The following is a 19,433-nucleotide window of genomic DNA, read 5'->3' on the forward strand; positions in this document are numbered from 1 at the left end:
CGCACAGCCCCATACACAGAGTCTCAAAGGAAGTGCAACATCGGCCGCACACCACCAGGCGGCGGTATTAGACTTTTGCGATCTCAGACTAATTCCCTATGGTAACACAGCTTTCCTGGATGGATTATGAATGGAAATAGCGAATAAAATAAATAACGATCAAATAACGAGTATACTCGTTGTTGGCGTCCAACGATTGGCGGCCAATAACAAGTATACTTGTCGTTGGCAGTGAATGAGTTAACACTTTGGCGACCATACTCTTGCGGCGATTTATGCCTCAGAGGACAGAGGTTTGTTTACAAACCGATGTACTTTCTAAGAGCTATATATATAATTTATAATATTGCTATCTGTCCATTCTCATTGTCACTTGAGTGCATAAACCGTGCCTTCATAATGGCTTAAAGAAAATAAAAATCCATCGGTTGGTTGTCATTTTATAGCGTCGTGAATATAAGGTTTATCGCGCTTTTCGTCTCGTCTTTTTTCCAGGAAGCTAGATAATAGGCTAAACGTTGGCGCCGTTATATCAAACGCCATTTCTGCTGTATATATACACGAATGAAATAAAACAAACTGCGTAGCATCCAGACTATTACAGAGCATCTATGGATGAAATGGGGGCGGCGGGGAACGCCGATTAGTATTATTGATTAGCAATAGAGTGTGCGTTCAGGTAGCCAATGTCAGTGATCTATCACGTTAGGTTTTAAAACGATGTCCAATCCAGCTGTAATTTGGGGGAATAGTATCCTACCGTCAGGCCATGTGATCGCCGGCAGCATTTATTCATTAGTCATCGGATTCTGGTAGATCGATATGTCCATTGGCTAATCATAAATCCCATTATTCCAGGCTGAAATATGCGTTCGGTAACGTGATCAAAGATGGAGGGTCTTCGTTTGGAATCGAGGCTCATATGATCCGACAACAGACTGTAAAGGATTTTTTTTTTTTTTTTTAATCCCCTCAATGATACTGCAGTGGAGCGATGGCGCCCCTAAGCGGATCTGGCCGGTATTGCATGTTTCGAAAATCAAATATGTGGGTAGGTCATGCATCTCGATCGCGGACGTTAATAGCGCTATAAATATGGAATAAAACAATAACAACTTGCCACGGCTATATACGTGGCTCTGGTCCACAACGCATGGAATCGAAACACGTATATATACGTGGACGGTCCTTAAAGTGTTAAGAGTTACTTTTCCCTGTGTTGTTTATATTTATTATTGTACATATTATGCATTATATAAATTTGTGTTGGGAATATAAACAATATTCAAGCAGTAACTAGTTATTGTAGAGGTAATTTCTTCTTCTCAAAACTACACGGCACAGCTTTAAGGACATTTTTATTTGATGATTTTTTTGACTAGCTGAATAGTCCATTTAATTGAAATTTTTGTAAAATTGTGTAATGGACCGGAGGTGGCTGCCTTAGCTTACATACTGTATAATAACACTGTATACTTTATAAAATATATAATCTATGTGTCTGTGTCCCTCCAGGGGTCTCGGGGATGGGATAGGGGATTGTAAGGTACACTTTCTGGATGAGGTCTATCAGGCGGAGAAACCAGGAGCCCGCCCCCTGTCTGCTGCTGACGGACAGTTTAAACGTACGTCTCAGAGCACACACACACACACACACACACACACACACACACACACACAAACCCTCTCACAATACACACGAATAAACACAATGATAAGTGAAACGTTCATTGCCTTAGTATGTAGTTAAGCTGCTAAATAAATTGATTAACAAACTTTTAGTTGTTGAAGGATAGAAACCTCAGATCTCTAAACAAGCAACTTCCTTGGGGGAATTAGGAAAAACATATTCAGATTGATGCCCATCAATTTTCAAACAAGGAATGTGTTTTTAATAGGGCCAACATTCAATGCAAATAAGAAGATGGAGGGGCTAATTTGGAGTTACAAGGTTTTTTGCCACCAGCAGTTGTTTTGTTATTGTTTTATTCAGGCATTCTCCAACTCAGAGATGAGCTGCTTCTGTTTCCGCCTCCTGAACTCAGTCTCTGTTGAAGTGTAATGTTCTCCTGAGCTCAGTCTCTGTTGAAGTGTAATGTTCTCCTGAGCTCAGTCTCTGTTGAAGTGTAATGTTCTCCTGAGCTCAGCCTTTGTTGAAGTGTAATGTTCTGTGGGGTATTGAATTTGAAAATATACAGTATATATTTATAAATATATTTTCTAATGTACAAACACTATCAATGTGAACAACGTGTACTCAAAATGTAATTGTATTGGACAGTTTTCTGGTGACTCATAATAAGGTACTTTTTCCAGGGAGAGAAAACAACAGATTCCTTTTAGACGAAAATAAAAGGGATTTTATTTTGGCCACATAGTGATAAATTAAAACTAGGTGCAGAAGGAAAATTGAAGAAATCAATTCATGGGATCTTAAAATGTTAGTCCTTGTCTTGAGAGGACTGCTGATCAGTTTCGGAAATCATAACATGTCCTCAAGCCCATGTTTTTAACTTTGGGGCTGGGGCTACCCCTTTTTCTGTATTTGGCTTAGTGATTATGCCTTTAAACTCAGTCAGATGTTTCTGGGCTGCCTAGGTCAGAAAATATGTGATTCCACAAGACATTCAGACTTGCCTCTCTGTCATACGTCAATCAGGGATCATAGACAAAGCACAGTCCGTGACTCTTTGTGCATGTGAAGAACACACGTACAAAATGGCAGCTTACTGGGAACTTTCTCTGTTTCCACCAAACTATCTACAGGCCTGTACACTGCGATGATCTCGTCGCAAATTGCCCCTTAATTTGGCCGTTGCGAGTTGGAAATATTATTTGGGAGCAACGTTGCGAGTTGTGATTTCAACCCTTCATTCGCATTTCACTCCTAAATTAATCCATACAAATTGGATACATTTAAAAAAAAACATTAGCCTACAACCAAGGCTGTACAGTGCACAGTGTATGTCGTGGTGCTATGAAAGAATCTTGTCGGCAATGAATGAACTTACTGCGATCACCGATAGCCTGAGTGAAAAAAAAAGATTTGCGTGTGGAATGAATCTGGGTCACGCTATATACTTGGTACTTGTAGTCTATCGTGCGATTAAAGACCATGTCCCTATCTGCGTAGTCTATACATCCAACACCAAATCCCATAATTCCTAGCAAAACGAAACTGAATGTGGCCTCTTCCTTTCAATATGGACTATTGCATCGCCAAAGAAGCACCTAATTTCAATACATTTAAGACGCAAATTTTGCTCTGCAAGAACAACGGAGTGGATATCAGTCCATCTTATGACAACCACGTCCGATGTGGAGAGATGATAAGATGATGATGATTGACGTGATGATGTTATGATTGATTGACGGGGAGTCGGACACGGACACTTCTAACGTTCAGGTTCAGCCATCGATTTGGTGAGTAGTAGTAGCCCACTATTAGGACGTGAAATACTGTCTACTTAAATTTATAAAATATCAACCTATCTATCCATCTAATAATGAGACAATATGCAAATAAGATAATACTAATAATTGTCACGGTGTCCCCGTATATGAAATGAAAGTGGCTTGCAACTTTACTGCTGGTAAAATCACTGTTTATTTCTCGTTTAGCATAGTATTACATTCCACTTCTATAAACAATCAAAGTCCTACCGTAAGAGCCTCATCCGGGTCAATTAAACCTTTTTGATTAGTCTTTCCTTCGAGCTAAGTTGGACTGAACATTTCACTGTCAAAAGCGCAAATGTAAATAAGGTTGCGTCGCAACACGGTTTTCAAAATAAAGGTCACATATACAAATACCTCTCAATTCTTACTAAAAAAAGTCCCGGATATACATAAACATTAATTGGCATAGATCTCTATAAACGGCCCAACACATTGATCACTTTAGGCACACACTGAAACCAGTAACATCACAAATATGAAGCAGGTAATTACCCATACAACTAATAAACCTTTCATGGGGTTATTTACAATAATAATTCATTTGATTTCTAAAGCACTTTTCATTGTGAAACAAATGTATGCAGAGTTTCTTGTCCTCCTGATTAATGCAATGGTGTGTGTGTTGTGGTGATCTCATTCAAGGAGCACTACACAAGCGCGCACACACACACACACAGTTTGTTGTTTTTGTTCTATTAGTGATTTACACACTTTCTCGGTTGGTTCATTATAAAAGATACAAACCTGAAAACAAACACACTTAAATGTTAAATAAAAGGACCACAGTAATGAGGCAGGAACATATTTTTTTAATAATGGTAAAATTGTTATTTAAAAATTTGCCCCTAAAAAATATTTTTTGCCCATAAATTTCTCATTTAGGGGCAAGTGTGCCCCTAGTGAAAAAGCTTAGCGTACAGCCCTGATCTAAAAGTAAAGCATGCAATTGCTGTATCTTTACCTCATATTTGCCCTAGTTTGACAGTTTTATCGGAATTTTGTGAGCCAGGCATGTGAGGCATGTAGTTCCGGAGCACGGCACATGGTTTTTGAGCGGGAGCAGGTCATTTGGATTTAATGCTACAGAAACAGAACATGACTGAAATGGAGGGGTATAGAGGCTAGAATGCATAACCCAAGTGATATTTTTAGCAAAAAACTTCAAAGACATGTTTTGGGGACCTCAGAGGCCTATATTAACTTGTTGAAAAGGAGTAAAATATGTGACCTTTAAGCTAAGCTGAAAGTAATTACCTTTACTTATCAGGTGAGCAGTTCCCGCTCACTTCTCAATGTACTAAGCAAACTCACAATCTGTTGAGCGCCGTCAGCAGAATGGTGTCTCTCACTTCTCAATGTCCTAAACGAACTCACAATCTGTTGAGCGCCGTCAGCAGAATGGTGTCTCGCTCTCCAGACATCAGTGGAATATTTTCAAATACCTTCTAGACATTATGGACATCTTTTTGTTGTTTTCTACATCGGTGTTGCCACAGTTCTCTCCATAACCTCAGTTGTCAAAGTAAAGACTTAATTATACACACTCACTCACTCACTCACTCACTCACTCACTCACTCACTCACTCACTCACTCACTCACTCACTCACTCACTCACTCACTCACTCACTCACTCACATGTGCACACCACACATCTGCACAAGTGCGCATACAACACAGTAGCATACTTGCTGCAATGATATGAACACCTAAAAATATGTGATTTACAACAGCCTATCTATCAGCACTACATATACGTATATATTACAGCAGTACTGTTGGGGGGGGAATAAAACATATACTGTTTATATACCGTCATACCGTGTTTCTAAAACATGCAGAGTGTTTTTTCCAACTGTTGAACAAATTGATAAATACAGATGTTAGCAGCTAAATGAGCATCTCGCATTAGAGATAACTATTAGATGATTATATAATATACAAATGGGGAGGCGGACTAGTCCATGGAGCTCTGTTGTGTTGAAATTATTTTGTTTAAATCTATCGATTTGTTTTCACCACTGCATAGAATATTCTCTCTTGCATTTGACGATTATATTTGTTAACCCCTGCATAGAATATTCTCTCTTGCATCTTATCATTAGATTTGTTCACCTCTGCACATTTCCTTTAATGACTGCAGTTGCAACGAGTTGACCGATTAATACTTTGACTCTGAGACTATAATAAGCCTGTTCTGAAGCTAATATTGAACATTTTATGAACTGCTGAAAAGAAGATTTGTTCTCCATGCTGTTCAGTCCAGGAATGTTTCCCTACCCAACATTAGAACCAATAATGAGGTCTACCTTACTGAAGATGCCCATGTTATGAAATTCACTGTATATTCAGCTGGTTGGCTAATTGAGAAAAATGCTTGTTTTCTTCCAACAATTGTACTGACGCACTGAATGAGAACTCATTGAAAGGGGAAATAGCAAGCTCTGTGTCACACGTCTAGAGAAATAAAACAGTTTTCCCATTTGAATTGCCTGGATTACTTGTTAGCCACACCATTTCCCTCTAATCTATAGCCTACTCAAATACAACCATGGCATGTGTATTTCTTTTACCACAGGAGTGCAGAGCACTGCTTGTTAGGGATGCGTGAGCTGTTAGACCCACGGTACACTGGTTTATTCAAATGTATGAATTGTCTAAATTGAAAATCCGTTTACAAGGCACTTCCTTATCCACTGGGAGAGGGCTAGTCGCAATGCTTATGAAGAGAGAGAGAGAGCGAGAGAGTGCATGAGAGATGACTATTAGATGACTATATAATACACAAATGGAGAGGCAGACTAGTCCATGGATCTCTGATGTGTTGAAATTAGTTTAAATCAATAAAAGAAAATCACCCCTGCATAGAATATTCTCTCTTGCATTTTATCAATAGATTTTTTCACTCCTGCATAGAATATTCTCTCTTGTATTCTATCAATAGATTTGTTCACCCCTGCATAGAGTATTCTCTCTTGTATTTTATCAATAGATTTTTTCACTCCTGCATAGAATATTCTCTCTTGTATTCTATCAATAGATTTGTTCACCCCTGCATAGAATATTCTCTCTTGTATTCTATCAATAGATTTGTTCACCCCTGCATAGAGTATACTCTCTTGTATTTTATAAATATATTTGTTCACCCCTGCATAGAATATTCTCTCAAGTTGTATTCCATCAATAGATTTGTTCACCCCTGCATAGAGTATACTCTCTTGTATTTTATAAATATATTTGTTCACCCCTGCATAGAATATTCTCTCTTGTATTCCATCAATAGATTTGTTCACCCCTGCATAGAGTATACTCTCTTGTATTTTATAAATATATTTGTTCACCCCTGCATAGAATATTCTCTCTTGTATTCCATCAATAGATTTGTTCACCCCTGCATAGAGTATACTCTCTTGTATTTTATAAATATATTTGTTCACCCCTGCATAGAATATTCTCTCTTGTATTCCATCAATAGATTTGTTCACCCCTGCATAGAGTATACTCTCTTGTATTTTATAAATATATTTGTTCACCCCTGCATATAATATTCTCTCTTGTATTCCATCAATAGATTTGTTCACCCCTGCAAATAGGCATCTCATGTTTGTTTTTGTGCAGGTCGGTCTCTGCCGGCAAGGCATTTCTTGTGTGTTCGGTGCTCCAACCTGACGTGCATGGCCACACAGCTTAGAAGGCACATTGCATGCACATACAAACTAATAAATAAAAATAATAATTTAGCTGCTAACATCTGTATTTATCTATTTGTTGAACAGTTGGAAAAAAGGTTCTCTGCATGTTTTAGAAACACGGTATGTCAGTATATAAACGGTATATGTTTTATTCCCCCCCAACATAAGGTCCTTCAGTTGGTTTGTTTTAGGGGACCGAAGACAAATGGTTAGGCCCTCCTCTAATTGCATTGCAATGACATGAGAAACACACATTTGGAGTATTGTTGGTTATAGTGCATCTCTCTGAAAACAATGCAGAGCAGCCTGTGTCACTATATTTATTTATTTATAAAAAAAAATAGGGACAATACATATTAAAGAAAAATGTCATATAAATATGCCATATTAGAGCCAGAGGCTAATTTCCATCTGTATCCCCTTTGTAGGTTGATGGTAACAGAGCAGATAATTAAAATTACATGTACAAGTTGTCTAAATTACATACACTTCACCATATAAAATAGACGATATATTTTTGTATATCACTGCTATTATGTGTTTCAATATTTTTCTAACTTCTTACTGTCATCAATCCGTGTGTGTGTTTGTCCTGGTGTGTTTTTATATGAATCGATATGTGTTATTGTTTGGTCGCCAAATGTGTGTTTGGTGTGTGTGTGTTTTGTGTATTGTGTGTGCATTTGTTTGTTTGTTTGTTTGTGTGTGTTGTGTGTGTGTGTGTGTGTGTGTGTGTGTGTGTATTTCTAGGGAAGAGCGGGGTGGAGTGTAAGCACTGCAAGGCGGACCTGGAGGCAGAGTGTCGTTTCTGCTCGTGCTGCGTGTGTGGAGGCAAGCAGGACGCACACATGCAGCTGCTGTGTGATGAGTGTAACATGGCCTTCCATATCTACTGTCTCAACCCTCCCCTGGCAACCATCCCTGACGACGAGGACTGGTGAGACACACACACACGCACGCACACACACACACACACGCACGCACGCACGCACGCAATGGACAAATTCACACAGAAACAGCCTTTTTTAAACAAAGAATTGTTACTATTAGAGATACTATAACTGTTTGCTTTTATAGTAAATGTATATGTTCTTAAACATTCAAACTGTAAAAAAAAAACACATTTGTTTTGATCTGACGCGCAATGCCGTCGGCCGAATAGTGGGTGATACTGCTGTGCGCGGTCACAATTATTATTATTATTATTAAATATAAAAAATAATTTGGTTATACTTACCGGTAGTTCCACCTAGGCTTGCTGCGGTAGTCAGTGATACCAGTGTCATTCTGTGTTCAAGCATCCACTGAGTAAATTAATTGCCTACCGCCCCCACCAGCGTAAGCTTTTTAAGTTTAACTTCTAGAGTAGATTTAACTTCATGTTAGAGAAATTAGAATAGAGAAATAGAGAAAGAAGACTCTAGAGAAGAGCTGACATGTTACACAACAATGGCAGAGGATCAATATTTTGGATTTAAACACCGCAGCAGCTCGACTGTAGAGGAGCTCAGATGATCAGTCCGGGAAAAGTATGTAGTGCGTTAGTCTTTTCTTTCATTATTTCTTATTTCTTATTTTATTTCTTATTTATAAAATAAAAAATAAAAAAAAATGAATCCGATATTATTATTATTTTTACCGATACCCGATCCAGCTATTTTACTGATATCGGCGGCTGATACCGATACCAATATCGGATCGGTGCATCCCTAGTTGTAGCCAATGAGTATGGCTTTCCAATGATACCCCATGTGGGGATCTGCGAATCAGGGATCTAGGTGAAAAGTCACAAGCAAAAACAGGAAGAGAAAAAAACGCAGAATGAATTGAAGTGAATGAGGAAATGGTTTACTGGAGAGCTTTTTTTTTCACAGTTTACCATAAACGCTCCTAATCACTCATTTCTGAACGGATCTTTATGAAATTCGGACATGTACTACATAAGTCTTCAGGCTATGGACCAGCTCATAAATATTTTTTGGGAAATACTATATTTGGATATTGCAACTACTACATGTTTTTCTACAACTCAAGTTCAGACCTATGTTACTCTATTTCATTAGCACTAAAAGTGATCTTTCTTTATTGTATCAGAAACTTCAGAAACTTCAGAATGTTATCTTTCAAAAGAGACCAGGCTTATGCATTTTCTATAAGTATAAAGATATGCTTTTCAAAAAAACTATGCAGTCCTCAAGTTCAAGTTAAAAGAATTACCACTTTTCTGGGCACCAGTTAAGAGGTTAATATTCAACGTTAACTCATTGACTGCCACGCTGTTTTCCCATCTTTACTCCCTGGTGCCAGCGTTATTGACCATTTTCAAGATGTTTGCGGACCCATCGTATATATTCTATATTATAGCTATGGAGACAATACTATGGCTCATTTGACAGGCACTATTTATAGTCCAACATTGACAAACCAGTTCATTTCTACATACTTTCGTTTGTGTGCTATTCCATGCTAAACATCGCCCTGTTTCAAAATAATCTAGTCTCGTTTTATAGATAGAGATATGACGTGTTATATGCATATGCGCAAATCGTTCGGGTTGCTCGCCTGAAACCTATATTATTTCCAAATCAAAGGTATATACCATATTAAAGATTTGTTTTTTGGCGTGTTATCGCTTTATTGCTACTGGGCAGTCCAGTAGAGAGAGACAGAGGAGGAATGGGAGACAGAGTGGGGGGAAGACATTCGGCAAATAACGACGGGTTCGGGAGTCGAACCCGTGTCGCGGCTGAGCGCGCTATGTGGTTCGCCACTGGGGCGCCCCGGTATATACCATATTAGATGTTTCTTCACAAAATCATCAAGGGGGGGGGGGGGGGGGGTCATTTTACGAAGCTGCGATCGTTACCAAAAGCATGTTTTAGGTTCGGTAAAATACGACGCTGTGATCAATAGAAAAGCATGTTTTAGGTTCGGTAAAATAGATCTAAAATAGACCTTACCTTTGTAAGAAGGTACCCCAAAATGAATAATCCCAGTAGTTCCATCGCGATCATCATTACCGGTGTGCATTGGGCCTGGCTAGAATACAGAAAACAATAGGTTTCAGGTGAGCAAATCCGCGACAGATGGCTGTGTACTGCTTTAGTGGTCTGCAAGGGCCCTGAAATGAAGCCTGTGCCCTGCCCGAGCCCGTGAACTTCAGGCCCTGCCCGAAAATAAGCCCGACTGTAAATAATATTTTAAGCCCTAGCCCGCGTGAAAACCAGAAAAAAAATTATTATTATTATTATTAAAATATATATATTTTTTGCATTTGTTTTAAATATTCGAAACACGGTTTTATATGAACTTAATAAATAAACAAAAACGAAAATGTCCAATAGGTCTAACTAAATAACACATATGCTGAAAACTAACAACCATTCTATAGCCTGATTCGCTCTTATTAGAATATTAAATTATTTTTTTGTTTTAAATATTCTAAACACTTTATATATTAACTTAATAAATAAACAAACGAAAATGTCCAATAGGTCTGCCTAAATAACGCATATCGGCTGAAAACTAAGAAGCATTTACATGCTTCGCTCTTATTAGAATGCTGTCCCAGTGCTCACACTGCAGCCTCGTAAAACGTATTGAAGGCTATAGAATCTTCTTTGACACACACACACACACACACACACACACACACACACACACACGACACAATAGCCTACTCAGTCACTATACAAACAAACAGAAAACAGAAATCAGATTTCGAGCAGAGCAACATAATGAAAAGCACAACAAAACAGGGCAGCGCAGCGACCCAGCAAATAATAAACATCACTCACCACTTTGCTGTTGACGTCAGCAACGCGTTGAACAACGTTAACAAAACTTCGCCAACCGGCTAGTCGGCTACATACATCCAAGAACAAATTAAAACGTTCGCCAACTGGCTATATTCCAACACAACCAATCGAGTTGTCCCCTGAGTTCTCCCTGCGTGCTGCGGTAATTACATCCAAATGTTTCTCTGATGACAGCTTGCGCTAAAGAGAAAACGAAACTTAAGGAAAACGAAGGTTATCCTATAACCCTAGTTATATGAGAAAAAAAAAAAACTGCGGTGCCCGGGCAAGGTTGCAGTGCACTATACTGCTTCACTTTGAGGGGGAGGGGATTCCTGCAGCCAGAGGCACTGAGAGACACCTTAGAGACCCAGTTCAAAAGGTATGCGATACTGCCACCTGTCGGGATTTGATCGTCATTGCAATTTTAACGTAGGCAGCGGTGCCAGGGAGACACAGGCAGGTCCACGCGAGTGTTTAGAATGGGAAAATCGAAAAAAAGAAAAAAGGGTTTGGCGCTCAACGATTGGATTCTAAACACGAGAAATCTCGGGTTTGTCGCAGAATGAGTTAAAGATCAAAGTAAGCCAGTGTAAAGTCAAGTAAATTATTGAGCATAAATTTGTAAAATGTGCAACCCTAGTTTCACCTATAGTGTTGTATGAGACGTATTCGTCGTATGGCTGGATGTACCGAACCGTGACGTCCGTACCGTGAAGTTGCGGGACGAATACACGTACCGTTACACCCCTAGTCAGCAGTGAGTGTGTGTGTTCTCCACCAGGTACTGTCCCACCTGTAAGAACGACACCAGCGAGGTGGTGAAGGCAGGAGAGAAACTCAAAGCCAGCAAGAAGAAGTCCAAGATGCCCTCAGCTACCACCGAGAGTCAGAGAGACTGGGGCAAGGTGAGAGACGCACACACACACACACACACACACACACACACACACACACACACACACACACACACATACACACACTTATACACACATAAGTGCGCTAGGATTTTAAACTGCCGGCCAGAATGTCCGGAATGATTACAGTTTGTCGGACAAATGATAAAAAAAAAACTGCCATATCTATTTTCAATGCATGAGCGACAGGCAGGTGCATTTAACTCATTCCCTGCCAACAACAATTATACTCGTTATTGGCCGCCAATCGTTGAACGTTATATTCACCACGGTGAGAGAAAACGGGTGTTTTGGGGTGTTTTTCAATGTATGTGATGTATAGATTGGGGGGAGATGACCGCCTCTAAAAGGGGCCAGGTCAGAGAGGTCAGAAATGTGCTTGCCTTAGCAGACGGTGATAGAAGAGGCGGTTTCAGAGCGAGCAGGGTGTGATTGTGAGCACCACACTGAGCAGGGCCGAATGTTGACATTCCGATCTGGAACACATTGATAACAGCATGCACAGGGCACAGACAGTAGAGCGGAGAGAGGTTAGATCATTAATGGAACAGTAATGAAACGTTTTAATGGTGTGAAAGGTTATTAGCAGTTGTCATGACAGCGCGTCGCATGACAACCAGAAGGGGGGCGGGCCGTCGTTGCTATGACGAAGATCTATAAATCGAAACAGTGGTTCCGGGTAGGGGCAGACTACAATCTGACTGAGACTAAGAGGGAAGAAACCATCAGAGACTCTCATCCCTCTCACCCTCGCCGGTGGGGGGGGGGGGGGGAATGACACATCATCATTAGCTTCGGCTAACAGGAGAAGGGTTCTGGCTAGACAAGGCCTGAGCCACCATTGGACTGAATAACAGCAGAGACGATAGCAATGAAAATACAATATGATAACATCTGGGCTGAGGCTTCTGTTTATATCAATAAACAACGCTCTTTCAAGAAAGGTATGCTGTCAAGGTGTCGAATTCTTACGGAGGTGGTGAAACATTATGGTGGCGGTTTGCACTAACGGGGAGAGATAAGGATTGTACAGCCAGTATATGAGACGTCGGGATCATTAAAAGTACACAACGCAGAGGGACCATGGAGAGGTGATAACACAAGAAGACGTAATACTGGCCGATTGATCAGAATCTAACAACGGTATAACGGGAACGTATGGATGGAAAAATTATCTCTTTTTTGCATCTTGACCGGAAGAAACTCAATGTCAAATGACTATAGTATTGTATCCATGGCTATAGAATATAGATTTAGCTCTACAAACAAGGTGACTAACTCCCATCGTTTACAGCATGGCAGTAGCTACCACAGGATAAGGCTAATAGCTGGCAGCCAATGAGTTAATGATGTAGCCTAACAATAACAACATATGTTACAGCGTAGTATTATATTTTGGACTGAAAACTATTTGTAAATAAGGGAATAATATAAAGATTTAATGAGCCTATTAGCCTACAGCTTCGCCTTGCACAAGCGGATGGATTGGGTTCCCCAACCTTTTTTGCACCACGTACCGGTTTAATGTTGGCATTATTTTCACGGACCGGCCTTCAAGGTGTGGCAGCTCTGTAATAAACTATCGATTTATATGGAATTCAGCGTGTTATAGTTAAATGAAATATACAACTCACCATAATGCAGAATCAGTGGGAGCCCTGGGCTCCTTTCTCTGCAACGAGATGGTCCCATCTATTGGTCCCGTTCTTTGCTCAATGTTTCTTTCTTTAAAAAAACTCCAATCTTTTAATCCAGGGTGCTTGGTCTCAATGTGCCGAAGCAGTTTTGAAGGAGTCAAATAACAATCAGAAATGAATCCAACACAGAGGGTACTTAGTAACGTGACTTTACTTCGTTGGTAGTCAAATCATAACTACCACAGGTGCGCAATCGCGACGTGCCAACTCGAGGTGAGTATGGCAATAGCACTGGGACAAACCTAACCCAATACATAACAGTTTGCTAGCTTGTTGCAGCGATTTATGTAGAGGAGACTTGGCGCGAGTCACCTGTTGAAGAGGCATGGGCGAGAGATGTTACGTTACATTGGAGAAAATTCGGTCGTTTTTCAAAATAACGTTGTTTTTTTTACCGCCCCGAATGTCCGGAGGGAATTACATTTTCCAGTTTTGACCATAAAAAACGGTCAAAACCGGCAATTACCGGCCTAACACGACCCCTGATACACACACACACACATGTACATACACACACATACATGCACACGTTTTTTTCTATTCTTTTCCTGCTTTGAGTACCACAATCTGAGTGCCATTCAGCTCTTTTGTATGGTAGTGACAGCAGATATCTCTCCAAAACTAGGCAAATCACACCAAATCAATCTGGATGGATAGATAGGATTCTGGGTAAGAGGAGAAATGACTGACAAGCACCCAGAGCCTAAGGAGTGTGTATCTACAGTAGCTTCCCAGTGGCTTTCCTCCTGAAGCCCAGGAGATGATCCTGATCAATAATGACCAGAGGTAGGGATGTTCCGATCACGTTTTTTTGCTCCCGATCCGATCCCGATCATGTGATTTTGAGTATCTACCGATACCGATATTTCCCGATCCAATACATTTTTTTTTTTTTTTTTTTTTTTTATTCAACAAACACGTCTTAAACTCATACTGAGGCCTTAGTTTTGGTTTTAAATTGCATATCATCATTCATTTATTTATTGTCACACAGAGCAGAAGAATTTTGCCAAAACAAACCAATAGTATTCAGCTGCAGAACGGCAGAACAGCCACACTCTCAGACCCAAACGCATTTCCTTTGATTTAATTATACATCAAATGATTTATGAAGTTAACTTTTCACCTGGATAACGTCAACATTCAGGGTGGATGTAATGTGAGAAATTGGGATTCAAAAATAAATAAATAAATAAAAATATTTTAATTTGGGTCTGAGAGTGTGGCTGGTCAGCCGTTCTGCAGCTGGAAATCACGTGATCGGATCGGGACATCCCTAACCAGAGGGGTCTTCATCCTTCTTAAATCTAGAAGGTCCGGGAGGATGGAAATCCTGACTGGCCCCCATACTGTAGTGGGCCAGCCCCCATGACATGAAGTCCAAACCTCTGAGTTCCTCATTTAAAAGTTGTGTTTTCCAGACCTGGAAAAGTTACAGGCAAATGATACATAATGGAAATGTCATCAGCTGGTCAAGTTTTACTGTCACGTTCGGCTGCCAGTATCTTTGTTTGGAACTGGGACATTGAAGTCAGCTGTTCAGAAATACTGTGTCTGTTACTATTATTATTATTAGGTCTGTCAGTTTATCGCGTTAATTAGATTAATTAATTACACAGTAAATTATCGCGTTATGAAAATTAACTCATTTTTTTTTACAATTTTTTTTATTTTATATTTTTTTTAATTATTTTTTTATCATTCATTCTATAAGAACATAGAATACACATTTACAGACTTTTTTTTAATATGGTCCATTTGCATGTTCTTGGTATCTAATTCTAGGGACATCTATGGATCTCAGGGAATGTATTCCCAGTGTCAGAAATGCTGTGTCTGTTACTAGGCTTGAGTAAATTGTAATGAACCAAATGAGAATATCAATAAAAAATCTGTTATCTTTGACTGTGAATAACACCATGCACAAATTGACCAGACCTGAAAAATCTAAGCAAATTAATAGATGGACGATGATTAAACGGAAGGTTTTGTAGATACAGTACTGAATTCTGCCATCCGGACACATGCTATTTGAAATATGATTATAGAATATAAAATATCAGGCCTAAAATGGTTATGTGATTAAAATGCGATTAATTAGATTAATTAATTACAAATCCTGTAATTAATTAGATAAAAAAATGTAATCGCCTGACAGCACTAATTATTATTATTATTATTATTATTATTATTATTATTATTATTATTATTATTATTATTATTATTATTATTATTATTATTATTATTAATTTGTATCTTTGACGGTGACCATGCTAACATTGACCAGACATGAAACATTTATTTTTCATTCAGCACCTTCTTGAGATCAAGTGTACAAAAGATCTAAGCAAATGAATAAAGGGCAGATGATTTACAGGTTTTTTTGTAGATACAGTACTGAATTTTGCCATCCGGACACATGCAATTTTAAATATGAATATAGAATATCGGGCCTATAAATTACCTTATTGTGGCCAAGTCATACATCTATGGATCGGGCCAAATCTAATTCATGAAAATATACACTTTGACTGCTGTTTTGATAGGGTTAGAGTCTTTACTCTTTTGGGGGGGAAACGCGACATTAATTAAAACGGACTATTCTTAACCTGTTAAGCCAATTGGGGGACCCTGCTGTTTTTTTTAAATCATAAATCGATCAATACAGACCGTATTTATTAATGTTGTGTTTCTTTTTCAAATGTAGCCAAGAGTAAAGACCTTAACCCTATCAAAACAGCAGTGTGTACATTTTCAGCACTGTTTGTTTACAGATGTTTTTATGATTGACCGAAAATAAGAATTTATCGTAAAAATGCTAATTCTATATCTCTTTTATCGTAAAACCGTGAGGAAATTACTAAATCCAGATTTGTCACTGCCATTGGAAATAGGAGCTTTTTCCCTATCCATAATAAGGTCAAGTTCAAGGTCAAATATGAATTTATAATTCAAATGGATTATAATTTATTACTGTATCTACAAATCCTTCTGTTTAATCATCTTCCCTTTATTCATTTGCTTAGATTTTTACACTTTATCTCAAGAAGGTGGTGAATGAGCTCAGTGAGCGAGCTCCGTGGTTGCACAATTGTAACATGGTGTTATTCACCGGCAAAGATGCAAAAGAAATCATCATTTATATTCTCCTTTTTTTCATCACAATTTACTCAAGCCTAGTAACAGACACAATATTTCTGACACTGGAGATACATACCCCCAGGTCCCTCGATGTTCCTACATACCAAGAACATGCTAATTGACCTTGTAGAAGTGGAGCAATCTTTCATTTACTTAAGCATGTACCTTTAGGTGGAATTTCTGAAAATAGGGCTACAGCTTAACAGTTAACACTTTCAGCGCCAGGGGTCGCTATGGACGTTGGGCTGTTGTGTGCCAGCGCTCTGTTCAATGGGGATATATTCCGGTATTTGCAGTGCTAAAACTAAAATATTATAGCTATGGATCTAATAACATTGTCGATTGTCAGTGAGTTTCTTCCAGTCAACATGCAAAAAACAGACCATACATTTCCGTTTTATACCGTGGTGAATATGAGTATAGAGTGATTATGTGTAATCCCGGGAAACGACACAAAACAGCGTTTACTGCATTTCATTATAAATCGTGCCATTTCTTGCCTGGATCAATAATCAATCTGAAATCAACGCTAGATTATCGGTATTATGTTTCATCATGCATGCACGAAAGGTGGGGAGGAGGTCATTTTTCTATGCTTCGATTGCCACCAACGGCATACATTACACAGTACATTACAGACACACGCTGCGATCGCGGGGGGGGAATTATCGGATCAACGCAAGATTGATAACATATACCGGTAGTCCTTATCTTGTCTATGATGTACTGCAAAAAGAATAATCCAATTATCTGATTGCCATTCCAAATAATGATCACGATCGTGTGTCCAACGTTATCCAGCATTGCACATGAACGGGGGGGCAGGGACCCTCGTCGATGCCATCCCTACAAGCGCTTGTCTTGCCGGAGTATTTAGACCCCGCCCGCCTGCACCAGCTCGGCCCAGAAAACAAACCACATAATTTCAAATGGAGTGCAATAGCGGTCGCAAGGCATTAGGCGGCGGTATTGGCCGTTTGCGATCTCGGAGCCATTCCCAATGATAACATCAGGCTGGATGGATGAATTATGAATGGATATAGCGAATAAAAGAAATAAAGATTAAAACCCGACTTATCTCAGGTCTGGCGTCCATTGTGTTAATGGCGTGAAATAAATCTCGGCCCGGTACAGGGCCCATCGGGCTTAACACTTTCAGTGCCAGCCATTAGACGAAGCAGTCTGTAGCGCCGCCACCACCTCTATCGTTCAATATGTGAAAAAGAATAAAATTTTCCATCCATACGTTCCCGTGTTATACCGTGGTGAATATAAGTATGGTTTTAGAGCGGTCTAGGGTAATTCATGAAATGCTGAGTTAAAGCCCTATACGTCAATTCCACTATAGACGTTGCCATTTCTTGCCTGTATACGCTATTATCCCAAAATCAAATCTATATCATAGGTATTATGTTCCATCATGAATGCATGAAAGGGGGGGGGGGGGGGTCGTTTCTGATTATTTGATTGTCAGTAACGGCATTCGCATTGAACACTAAAAATCGGCCCGATCGGTGTAAAAGCATTGCAGGATCAAGCTAAAATTGACATCAGATCATTCTTACCTGTGATCAGGAGTATTCCAAAAATAATATTCCAATTGATTGATCGCCATCTTGTACATCCAATGTCCATTTGGCCCACGGCATAATCCACCACAACATATGGATCAGGGTTATTTGACGCGCTTCGATGGAACTGGCAGAACGGCTGCCCTCGCCCGACAAGGAAACATGAAACCGGAGACGTTTGGCCGTCCCACAGAGAAAGATACAAGGGTACAAAGGGTGCTCAATACAGCCGTCTAGCGGGATGCGGCCGGTATTGCACCTTGGGGACCTCGGACTCATTCCATATGGTAATAACAGAAGAGGAGCCACACAGAGTGATGATGAAGAGGAGCCACACAGAGTGATGATGAAGAGGAGCCACACAGAGTGATGATGAAGAGGAGCCACACAGAGTGATGAAGAGGAGGAGCCACACAGAGTGATGATGAAGAGGAGCCACACAGAGTGATGATGAAGAGGAGCCACACAGAGTGATGAAGAGGAGGAGCCACACAGAGTGATGAAGAAGAGGAGCCACACAGAGTGATGATGAAGAGGAGCCACACAGAGTGATGATGAAGAGGAGCCACACAGAGTGATGATGAAGAGGAGCGCCCTCCCTGGGCCTGGGTGGATAATGACTAAAAATATCGACTTAGGCCCAGAAACGACTTAACACATTCATGGCCAACCACGTATATATACGTGATTCGGCGCCATGCTTAAAGGGCCAACCACGTATATATACGTGATAAGCTTGTTTTTGCTTTTATTGCATTTTAATAACTTACTCAATGTCACGGAGCGGCACTGCAGATATACCCTACTCTTGGGATTCGGAAAAGTGCATTACCGGCCAGATCCTGGTAGTGGCGCTGTCTCGAGAATAGAGTACTCCTTGTTTTCAGACCGGATGTTATTTGTTTTTCATTCTGGCCTACTTTTTCTGTTAGCCTGAAGCCTCCCCCTTTCATGCATTCATGGTGGAACATGATATCGATCATATGCATTTAGATTTTTATCTCTAGCTTGTGTATGGCCGAAACGTTATTAGCTTAGCGCCCTGTAACTCGTTTTGCAGGAATTAGCCTAGACCAATCCGATATAACGTTCATATTCACAACGCTATAAAATGGGAACGTATTGATGAAAAAATTATTTCTTTATGGCATATTGAAGGGA

The 19,433-nt window shown here is 39.7% G+C and overlaps 1 protein-coding gene across 1 annotated transcript in view; it reads left to right on the top strand.

Moving 5' to 3' along the window:
• Positions 1–19,433, top strand: part of uhrf2 (ubiquitin like with PHD and ring finger domains 2) — a 149,956-nt gene that overhangs the window by 97,959 nt on the left and 32,564 nt on the right. The window contains exons 5-7 of the mRNA XM_084324594.1: positions 1,516–1,625; positions 7,900–8,086; positions 11,731–11,854. Coding sequence (XP_084180720.1) covers positions 1,516–1,625; positions 7,900–8,086; positions 11,731–11,854 — 421 coding nt within the window. The remainder of the gene's footprint in view (positions 1–1,515; positions 1,626–7,899; positions 8,087–11,730; positions 11,855–19,433) is intronic.

This window comes from Notolepis coatsorum (assembly GCF_963971535.1).
Source record: "Notolepis coatsorum genome assembly, chromosome: 11".
NCBI lineage: Eukaryota > Metazoa > Chordata > Actinopteri > Aulopiformes > Paralepididae > Notolepis > Notolepis coatsorum.